This window comes from Centruroides vittatus, unplaced genomic scaffold (genome assembly GCF_030686945.1).
Source record: "Centruroides vittatus isolate TY-2023 unplaced genomic scaffold, ASM3068694v2 contig_854, whole genome shotgun sequence".
Lineage (NCBI taxonomy): Eukaryota > Metazoa > Arthropoda > Arachnida > Scorpiones > Buthidae > Centruroides > Centruroides vittatus.
The window spans coordinates 3,524,250-3,536,500 of record NW_027122558.1 but is presented as its reverse complement, the minus strand read 5'-3'; the positions used below and the strand labels follow the sequence as shown (position 1 = coordinate 3,536,500).

At 30.3% G+C, this 12,251-nt stretch overlaps 1 protein-coding gene across 3 annotated transcripts in view; it reads right to left on the bottom strand.

Annotated features, from left to right (window-relative positions):
* The window catches only part of spin (Protein spinster), a 67,500-nt gene that overhangs the window by 24,752 nt on the left and 30,497 nt on the right, over window positions 1–12,251 (bottom strand). For all 3 annotated transcript variants that reach the window (XR_010881907.1, XM_067279164.1, XM_067279165.1), the window contains exons 7-8: window positions 9,726–9,921; window positions 4,215–4,280 (exon numbers count right to left, since the gene is read on the bottom strand). Coding sequence is in view for 2 of the 3 variants with exons in the window: in XM_067279164.1 (XP_067135265.1) it covers window positions 4,215–4,280; window positions 9,726–9,921 (262 nt within the window). In the remaining variant the exon portion in view is untranslated. The remainder of the gene's footprint in view (window positions 1–4,214; window positions 4,281–9,725; window positions 9,922–12,251) is intronic.

The following is a 12,251-nucleotide window of genomic DNA, read 5'->3' as shown; positions in this document are numbered from 1 at the left end:
TTTTAGATACTTCTCACATTTTGTCATCATTAAATTGTTAAAAAACAAGAATGAAGCAGAAGATAACTTGATAGGTTATATTCAAGAAATGAAGATGGTTGTACTATGAAAAGACTTCAGTTGGTAATGGTGGTAAATTCAGTTCAAACAATATGAAAGGTTATATTATTTGAATACACTATGAGCTACAGCCCACCAATGAGAGGGAAGGTTTAATGCACGTAAGATGTTATTAAACATGATCTGCACAACTTCTGTTGTGGATCACAACAGAAGAAAGGATAGTAAGATCATGAGATGTACAGTTTGATGAAGGCTGTACGGAGTATATACAGAATGAAGAAGCTAGACCAAAACAAATAAAAGAGGGAGTGATCTTCCCCAACTGTTATTACATTCAGTATTGAAGAAGAAAAGCAAGAAAATGGAAGAATACTGGGAAGTAATAATAACAACAAGCTAAAAGACGAAAGAGAAGACAAAAGGGAAAAAATTAAGTCAGAAGAAACATTAAGAAACCTTCACATTTAAATGATTTTGAATTTTATACTGGATATTGTTTATCATCATTGACAGAAGGACCTAAAACATAGGAAGAAGCACACAAATCACCAGAGTGGAGGAAAGTTATAAAGAATGAATCACTCTCATCAGAAACTTCAAATATGAACACCTGCAGATTTATCTGAATGCCAGATAGCAATAGACACAAAATGGATATTTAAACTCAAAGAAGACAGAACAAAGGCACCCAGGTCAGTAACAACAGGATTCTAAATTCCATATTAAAAAGGAGAATTTTGCTGCATGCCAGTCTGTAGAATGTCTACAATTAGAATTTTACTTTCCGTGGCAATACAGCATAATGGAAGCTACATCGGACTCCCAAATGCCTTTGTAAATGAATATCTAGAAAAACATGTATACATCAATACACCAGAAACATTAAAATTTAAAAACAGACATTGAAATTGAAGAGAGCATTGCACAGATTGAGAAATGCATCAAAATGTTGGATCAACAAGTTTAATAAAGTAATGGAAAAGTTTGGTTTTTGTAGGTCAAAGTACAACTTCTGTCTGTATGTAGGTACTTGAAATTCTTTAAAAACTTTTAAAATAAAATTCCAGTATGTCATCACCTGTATACAGACTAATGTTTTCGATCCTCTCTCTGGATCTTCATCTAAATCACTTTTGAATATCTTCACAAATGTTGTGTTTCAAACATCATTATGTCTTTAAAAAGTATTCCATTTCTCACATACGAGGTCTGTTCAAAAAGTTCCCGAACTTTTATTTATTAGAAAAAAAATACTTCACTTATAATTTACTGGTCAGGAGTCCCCTTCAAAGTAGTCTCCTCCCCAATGTATACACTTATCCCAATGGTGTTTCCACTTTTTGAAACAGTCCTGGAGAGCTTCTTTCGAAATGCTCATAAGTTCCTCCGTTGAATTTTTCTTTATCTCAGGAATGGTGGCAGATCTTTTTCTTTTGAGCGGGTTTTTTTAGTTTGGGGAACAGGAAAAAGTCACATGGGGCCAGGTCAGCTGAGTAGGGTAGGTGTGGAAGCACGGCGGTCTTGTTTTTTTACCAAAAACTCATGAGTTCTGAGGGACAAATGAGGCGGCGTGTTGTTGTGGTGAAAAAACCCCCTCGCCGCTCCTCCAAAGTTTGGACCGTTTTTGCCTGATTCTGTCTCTTAGGCATTTCATAACCCCCAGGTAGTACTTTGTGTTGACTGTCTGGTCTGTAGGTAGGTTTTCATGATGCACAATCCCCTTGCAACAAAAAACAAAAAAAACAGTCAATAGTACCTTAACATTTGAGCAAACTTGTCAAGCTTTTTTGGGATGGGGGATGTTTCACCCACCCCAAAATAAGACCTTAAGACTTGGTAATCAACTCAAAAGTTTTCATGAAGGATTTCCTGAGTTTCACACAGAATTTCACAGAACAACCCTGCCCCTTCAAAGAACTCATTTCTGCAAATCCGATTTTTTGCCGAACCCCACAAACACCCCTTCACATAAACAGCCGTAACTAATCACCAAAACAAAATATCAACAAACGGATTGAAGGTGGTTACTCAAGAGGTTTCTGCAGACACAACGTCTCCAAGCAGATTAAAAAATAACCAACTGGAGGTGTGCTATTCAAAAAGTTCGGAAACTTTTTGAACAGACCTCGTACATTTACAGGTTTAAATTCTTTCTATGAAATTGTTATAATAAAATAATAATCTATATTATGGACTAAGAACAGCATGCAAATTTCTACATGCACTTCCTCAACCATCCTGAAAATCACATACCTTACAGATATTTTCCATATATATATATATATATATATATCATCACTGACTTAAGAAATACAGAACGTCTAAGAACTTAAGAATCCAACCTTTTATCCTGGGAAGGACACGGAAGGTGTTCAGAAAACATTTGTTGATTTGATTTCGTTTATTTTCACACCGGTCACAGGCTCAAGTAAGTGTTGTATTTATCTAATATACACCCCGGTGTGTATGAGGAGGATATGAAATACAGAACTTTAAAAAATCTATAAAGTGGCATTAAAAGGAAAATGCATTAGTTCCTGAGATGTGATATAATTTCTACTGTGTAGAAATCCATGTATGAAGTACAGGAAAAGTGGAAAAGTGACTGTAATCTAATTTTTATCTTATTTATTATTATTATTTATTTATTTCTGAATTTTAGAATTTACATTTTTTGGCATTCAAAGGATTTGATATTTTGATCATCAATATTTAAAATTTTATGATATTTCAATCAAATTTGTAAATTTTTATTTTATAATTTGTAATGAGCACCTGGAAAAGGTCTTTTAATAAGACCAAAAACATTAGTATGTAATTAAATAGTCTGTTGCTAAATTTTTAAAAAGTTTTTGTTATTGGATCAATAAATCCAGTTATTAGTAGTAAGTTACAATTGTTACATAATGCAAATAAATCAAAATTTATTGGTTTGTTTTAATGGCGGTTTGTTTTAATGGCAGTGTGTTTACTCTAAGAGAAGTAGATGATATTTGCGGTATAATTTATCTGAGATAATAGATGACTAAAAGTACTTAGGTGTAATATTCCAATCAAGTGATCATTCTTCTAAATATTGAAATTATGTTATGAACAAAGTATAGATAAAACTAATAGGTTAGTTGGAGATAAAGATAGATGACTAGAAGTGTTTCTTCAAACTTCAATTCCGTATAAGTTGAAGGTACGGGCTTTCTGAAGGATTGAACTGAAAAGAAAGATTCCATTCAAATAGATTTTGTTAAGTAACTGTACAGTAGTGGCCAAAAGTAGAGCTACCCTTGATATATTTTTTAATATATGGGACTAATAATGAAGCATAGTTAACAAAAAGAACACAAAAATATTTTTAATACAAACAAGACAACTTTTTCGATACTCTCTCACAATTTTTCAATTTTTCCACTATTTTGACTACTTTCACATTAAAAACATTTTTCTGTGTTCTTTTCATTAACCATGCTTCATTAACAAATTTAAAAATTTTTTAAATTTGTTCTGTTCCGAGCGGCTAATGCCATTTTTGTTCCGATTTAAAAAGTTTGTTCGAAAATATATTTCGTTACGAATCTGCCCGGAGATGACGTTAATAAATACGTCAAAAGTACTAGCAGGATAATAAAAACTTTCTTAAAGTGTTTTTTAACGCCGTTTTGTAAATTTTCTCTCGCATCAGTAAAATCGTTGGCATGACATCCAACCTTTATTCAAGTTACTTAACAAAATTAATGGTATTTCAACTGATTACATATTGAGATATTTCTGTTAGTAATGAAAAGAATAGTATACTTTTGTTAACTTTTGGAATCTAACCCTATGTTTTGCACTAGTCCTTTGTTTTGTATAGCATGGATTTTCATAACGCTATTTTTTTTTAAACGTAACTACCACGTTATACAAGGGATACCTGTATAAATAACAAATACAATATTACATTTTAAATTTCAGTTCTTGATTCTATTGACAGAGCTAAAAGTAGTCAAAAATGTTCATTTGTAATAAAAAATTTTCATTATATTAAAGGATATAATTTATTTAAAGAATCAAAGTTTATTACAGTTATATGTATTTTTTTATAATCAGATTAGTTTGAATATTTCATCCAAAGTGATTTATATTGTATATAATATAATATAAAACACTACACTTACCAACAGCATGTCAGCTACAATTGGCCAATTCATACATAATAATGTTTCACCACAGAAAATTAAAAACTATAAAAGTAAAAATAAATATAAATATTTGGTTTAAATTCTAATATAAAAAACATAGAAACTCGTACAGAGTGTAATTTGATGATAATTAAACATTTCAAATTACAAATCATTTTTAAATGATAAACTAATACAAATATATTTGAAAAAAACAATTCCATTATAATTATCATAACTTCTAATTCTTTAATAAATTATTTTTGAAAATGTTTCTGCATTCGGAAACAAATTTTTCAACTTTAACTATATAGAATATAAGCGTACATATGTTTGAGGTATTACAGTATTACGTTATTACGTATCTATCGTCATTTTACAACAGAATTATTTCAAGCTTTAAAAAAATTCTTTTAGATATTTATATAATTATAATTTAAAATATAAACTTATTCATTTACTATTCATAAATAAATACCTAAAAACAAAATAGAAACACTTAATGATCATAAAAATTCCCAATTCTATTCAGTTTTTCAAACCCAATTAAGAAGTTACTGTAATTTCACGCATATAGATAACAGACAATGCTGTAAACTCTGAAGAGAATTGCTGAAATGAAAATAAAACCTTTCATGATTATGTACTTCATGTGTCCAGAGTATTTGTTAAAGCATGACACTTACCGGTATGACATTTAGAAGTTATATCTCAAACATTAAAACATCATTTTTCTATTACATTACACTGTAGATGTAATTATAAAATAAGTAAAATGAAAAATGAAGTACCTAGAGGAAACTTCCTAAATTTAATATATCTGTACTACTTATCGGCAAAATTGTTTCATTTTCTTTATGTATTAAATAATACTAATAAAATAATGAATGTAAAAATAAACTCAAAAACATTGAACAAAAAATAATTCGATTAATGTTACCTATGGTTCCAAAATGGCGGCTCGTCTCCGATTCCGGCAAATAGAAGAAAGAAAACAGTGGGGATGCACGTTCTAACCTAACCTAACCTATTCTAATAATTTGGTTGGTAATAATTATGGTAATTTATTAGAATAGGTGAGGTTAGGTTAGAACGTGCGTCTCCACTGTTTTCTTTCTTCTATTTGCCGGAATCGGAGACGAGCCGCCATTTTGGAACCGTAGGTAATGTTAACCAATAATTTTAATGTCCATAAAATCAATCAAATTCTCAAATTATAATGTCCGTAATCCTTATTCAAAGTTTACTTGCTCAGTTCTCGTTCAGTGTGGAGAATTCTAAACTTTGTTCAAAAAGTGTTTATTTTCATTTAGCCAATTTGATTCCTGCCTTCATTCACAAAACAAGAACAGCAAAATGAACAACTGTGTGAACTACAATAAGCATCATTAAAACATGATGGCTGTGACAATAGCAAATTATTTTTATAAATGATTATAAATTGTATAAAATGAACTATATATTTTAATTAAAAAGTACTTTGTTCTATATTTAAATTTAATACAGTTAAAATTAAAAATTGCATTTATAACATAAAAATATTATTGAATAATTAAATAAAATTAGATTTATAGCATAAAAATAACTACTAAGTACTTAACTGATGTGTAAATTTTAAGTAAAACATATTTAACAGGTTGTTTTTTATTTTTAATATCGTTTTTGATAATCTGACAATTTTTAATTTACAATTATTTGAAGAGTTAAAATTAAATTAGAAATTCCAAAAGTACTACTGTATTTATTTTTAATTTCATAGTAATGAAAACGAGTCACAATCATTTTACTTTTTATTAAGTCTTTCGTGGACCCCCTGACATTGTCCATGCATCCCCCCAAATTAATTTTAATTTGACACGAATGCAGTTCCAAGGACCCCTACGGGTCCTTAGGAACCACTTTGGAAAACGTTGGTTTAGTATAATAATGTACTGGTGCACCCCTTACCGATAGTGGACTCGCTCTACTGCTTTGATAAAAGTACCGATCACAGCTCGAGCTTTTTTCATGCACAGTGGAGATAGAGCCTGATGTTAACTCCTGATTTTCATTTAAATTTGATTTTTGTTCCACTGGTTTTTCAGGTCAGTCTTTGACTTTTGTTTTACTTTTTTCTTATCATAAAATTTTTTCCTTTTAATTGAACAAAGTTGGGCTCTATCTCCTTCTAATGCATTTTTGGTGCTCCTATCTAGTGCAAGATATTCATTTTTTAACATAATAATTTTAATGTCTTCCTGAAAAATTTTTATTTTATTTAAAATGATCCAGTTGTTTCTTCAAATTGTAAAATCCTTAATGAAATATCCTATAAATCTGTACACCTTTTTAAATGATCTTTACACACTTTTTATTTTCACAGAAACTTGGAGACACCGTTCTCTTATATTTTGTATATAATTGAATCGTTGGATTTTAATTCCATATCTACTTTCCAAACTATTCAACATGACAGTGGAATAATAGTGGCTTCCCTAACCACTTGAAAGTCCTTAAAATATACAAGATTCTATTTTAGTTATTAAAATAGATAGTCTCTGGTTTTATGTTATTATAATCTACACTCACCATCCAAAGAATATTACCAAATATACATTCCTTAAGTGGTTCCTTCTCTCTTTTAAACTTTTACACAATTTTGATATTAGTCTACAGTGATTTTAATCTAACTAACATGGCAATCTTTGGTACCCTCATACTCCCATTTAAATGATGCAAAAAATTTCTTTTCCCTCCCATGGTAATGCTTTTTTGGATTTGGTGTTTTCTTTTCATTCTCAAATTATAACTTACCCAACTTCAGGTTTTTTATCAGATCATAGTGCTATCCGAATAATTATCTATAAAGATCAATGCATTCCATCATATGGTAATGGTTGTATTAATATTCCCATTTTGTCTGCAGTTAAATGGCATCAACTCTCTACTTATCTCAGTTCCTGTAACTGGTCATTTCTTCTTGACCTGGATTTTTGTATTAGAGAAAATAAAAAACATATATGATCTTTTTACTTCCTCTTTAAAGGAATTTTTTATCATACAAAAGAATCAATATAGATAGTCAAAAATGACATTTTCGGTTTTTGAAAAATTAAGAAACTATTCTAGAACATTGTGACACCAATGGAAAAGAGATGGAAATCCCAGAACCCTGTAACATGTTACTATTAAGCCATATCAAAAAGAATGTAAACTCCAACACTTCAATTGTCTTCAAAAAATTATTAGCTACTTTGCACATGATCCTAAAACTTTTTGGCAAACAATTCCTAGATTTTCCAAATCTAAAATAAAACACCCTCAGCTTATTGTTAACCTATCCCATGTTGAAATTTTTGTCTGATGCATGTCGCTTCACATTGAATTTTTTTCAATTTTAAGTCTAACGAAAATTACACATTTTAGAAAAAAAAAGTAATTGTGGATATTGTATCATTCCAAATTATTTTATTGTCAATTTCTTTAGCCCGTCATGTTAAAATTATTTGAAATCTGCTTGTACAAAATCATCTACTACCCGATTTCCTCCCATTTATGTTCCGTTCAACATTCTGGTATAAAACATTGCTCTACTATAAGCAAGCTCATCAAGATTTGGCAGTTCATTCTTTCGAAATTAGAGTTAAAACTTCTTACGTGTGGCATACATCAATATTGCAAAAGCATTCAATTCAATTGTTTTAGATACTCTATTAGATAAATTATCCTCAGAATTTATTGGCTTAACAATTTTTTCTATTTACGTACTTGTCGGGTTGAGATTTCGGATTTTTACTTTGCACATTTTTTACCGATAGATATACCTCACGGTTCTATCTCTAATAATCTACTGTTTATATCCTAAATATAAATAAGACACTCTAGTATTCCTTCTTCATTCATAAACGCCTATGCTGACGATATTAAACTTGCCAATAGTTGTCATCATTCATTAAAATGCAATATTAATAAATTTAATTCCTTACTTAAGAAGTTAAACCTACAAATAAACTCTAGCAAAACTAAAATAATGATTTATAGCCTAGTAAGAGCACCAACTTGCAACGCCTTTTGTTTTTTTTTATCTATAATCAAAAATTGGAAATTGTTGACAGACTCTGGGATTTAGGTGTAATATTTGATTCAAATTGAATATTGAAAATTTAATCAAGCAAGTCTCTATTCATAAGGAAATGCTATGGCAAAACTTTAAAATAATTTCTAATAAAAACACACACACACAGCATTATTTTTCACCAACATACAATCAATAATAGACTATGCTTTATCTATTTGGGCTTCTGCCCCTCCATCAACCCTAATTCAGAATTGGCTAAAATTTATATTTTACTGTACAAACTTTCTAACCTCTTATTCACAGACTTCCCAGAAGTTGTTTGAGTTTGCCAAAGTTCACCTAATTTCTATAAATGTATTAAATATTTCGATCGGATATATACAGTAGAGCGTCGTTTATCCGAATCAATTGGGACTGGGGTTGTTCGGATAACTGATTTTTCGGATAACCGATTACGTACGCAAAAATATATTAACCTATCCCGTGTTGAAATTTTTCTCCATTGCGTGTCGCTTCGCATTGAATTTTCGTCAATTTTAAGCCTAACGAAAATTTTTATAATAATCGAGGCTACTGTATTGTTAAAAATTATTTCTTTATTTTGTACAAACAGAATAAATATATTGAAAAATATAAAAACAAAATAATTATACTTTAGAAGTTAATCTAGTATCAAAAACGTTCGATTCGGCACGACACAGTCCGACCGGAAAGCTTTCGGTTGACCGGCTTTCGGATAAACGACGCTCTACTGTACTTATCAATATTTTAATGGCTTACTTCCATTCCAATATGTTTATTTTCATATCCTTTCCATCAATACTAGAAATACTATATGTTTACACACACTGTATTGTCATCTAAATGTTACCATTAAATCATTTGTTTATTGTAAGTAGGTTGCTGTAAAAATCAAAGATAAACTTTTTTTGAATTCACTAAATTTAAAGCTGTTTGTAAAAAATTACTTTATTATATTTAATTATTTTACTCCCTTTATGTTTGCTATTTTTATTTGTTTATTTTAACAGGTTTATTATTTCTTTGTTGTATGGGGATTGGCAAACATAAAAGCAAATCCCAGCAGCCAAATAAGGTGTTTAGAGATATATTTTGAATTGTTTTGCTGAGGTTGATTTAGATTATCAGGCTTTGTTTTATACTAGTAATGTAGATAACAAGATAACTGAATAACAGGCCTAAAAACCCAACAATCATTACTATGTAAAATTTCTGGAATTTGTACACTTCCAAAGTCTATTTTGGTTAATAAAATTTGGGTAATTGATTTTCCACTGTATTAATATTTTTCTAATTTATTTTATTTTAAATATAACAGTTCAGTTAAGCAGTAAATTTTAAACTTTGGATTTGTTTTTAGATACTTTATGCTAAATAACAATTTTGAAAATTTACTACTACTACAATTTAATTTATAATTCATTACTTACCCAAGAAAGCATCGTATATTTGTGAGCCATAACAATTCCAAGAAATACAAGAGGAGCACTACTTAACAGTCCAAAAGCACAAACTAGTGGATCGGCACGAGGATTACGTCGTCTATACCACTGCGCAGATAAAGAACCCAATGTAACGCCTACTATTCCGGCGATACAAGTTATGACACCAAAAATTAAGCTGACCCTAAATATAATAATTTTTTCAATTTTTATTATAGAAATACTCAAATATTTATTTCGTCTGTTTAATATTTTTTTTACAATTAAAATAAATTTTTCATACTGAACCTACAATAGTTTTTCAAGCATTAAACAACAACCCTTATGATTTATCCCTGCAATTATGTGAAGAAGCGATACATCAGTAAATTTCTTGGGCCTTACAATTTCATCCAACTTTGGGGAAATAATTACCAAGATAAACAGGAAGTCCACTTTTCAACACACATTAATCCCCTACAACTCTGTGGACCCATGGCACATTAAACTCTTGCATTCAGATCATTGATAAGAAGAGCATATATCCATTGTACCAACATCCTTGATATGACAGCGAAGCTCAAGTACATCTTAAAGACAGCAGCATGACATGGGTATCCAATTCAATTTATAAAATGAATAATTGCAACATTTCAAATCAAAATGCAAAAACTAACTTGATATCAATGTATCAGAAAAAGAGTTGTCTTAAATTATTTCCTGACTTTAAGAGCAAAGAAAGCAACAAACTCTAAACAATCTTACACTGGTAGAGCAATGTAACCCAACCACTTTCAAAATTTTAAGAAATGATAAGGTTCCATATGATGACAACTCTGTACCAAGTATCTACTAAATCCCAATAAATGACCAATTTTTTCTGACAAAACTTGTATACATAGGTGCCACTGGACATAATCTACAACAAAGAATCAGGGAGCACAAATGTACAATCAACAAGAACCTCTGTAACACTGCATTAGCAGCCTATTTACATTAACAAGACATACAGATAAATTGGGAAGAAGTGAAAATTATCAAACCTACCTCTACAATAAACTCTTTCTCACCTAGAGAGGTTAGAAATTTATAAAGCTCATAGAAAATCCATATGCATTAATCATCGCAATTCCAATACCCTTTCCAATGCTTGGGGAGGTCACCTATTGAGATTTAAATTTTGTTTCCTCTATTAATTGTTTATTTTTATTGTATGTATATTATTTTTATTTATATATTTATTGTTTTTTATATTATTTGAATTTCATATTCACATGTTCATTCGAACATTTACATGCTATTGTTGAATTGTATTCATTTTTTTTTTAATCAAAATTTCTGTTTTATTCATCAAAATCACATGAAAATAATAAAAAGTTTCTAGGCAATCACTGTATGTTTGTTCTATTATTGTTGGAAGGACTGTGTATCTAGTGTATAATTTGAAGTTAGAAGTATGTCTTGGCAAGACTAATCTTTCAAGTATTCTCAACACCATTTCATTCAGTGTCCTTGAAAGAAAGCTGTCCAATGGGTACAACCCTCTTTTAGATGTATGTAGTGTCATCAAATGAAAAGAAGAAAGAATAAGTGATTAAGTGTGCCACTTGTAAAATCTGCAGCAGCATTGTAGAAGAGTGATTGAACTTATTAATTCATGAGTACATGTATTAGCTGCTGCTGTTGTAAAGAAACAAAATGAAAATAGAAATGCTTTTTGACAACTTCTGAAGGAAGTGTTGTAGGTGTGTGCAAATTTACTCTTAAGGGAATCAGTATAACAGCATTTTCCATCAGTTCAGGTGATTGGTGTTGTAAGAGCTCGTTATTGCATTGCTCGTGAAAATGTTATCATCACCTTGAATCCACAAAAAACTATTTGTGGATAGTAATTATGGCTTAAACAAGACATATTGATGACATTATGCGTGGCAGGATAATAGAGACATTAGAGGCTGGCCAAACTCAGAGACGAGTGTTCCAGAAACTGAATGCATTATCTGTAGGTTTTGGCGATGATTCCAATGTGACCAAGATGCTCGAAGGCAATACACTAAAGGTTGTCCACGTGTCACAACTACATGTCATAACTGATTTAGGGACATAAACTGCTTACAGACCTCTCAGCAGCATCAGGTTTACTTTCAGAGATCTTTGTCAGGTTATTATATGTTTCATAAATCAAATGTGATTACTCAAACAACTTTTTAAAAAAGAAATAATCTATATGCAATGATATTCAGATTCAAAAAATAAAATATAATGTACATAATGATGAAATATGGCATAATAAAAATTTTTGTACTATATACACAGCTTTCCTTAAGATGATTGGAGATAGACTAGATGGCTTCAGACAGCACTTCCAGAAAGATCATGCGATTGGTATATCTGGAAGGAGAGTGGGGGTAAGTAGAAGAGTGAATACTGTTGTGCAATATGGAGTTGAAGCATGGAAACAATAGCAATTGTTCTGAAGATTGAGTTTTCTTAGACCTATTCTAGATAAGGCTAGGTCTCCGACAAGGCTTCTAC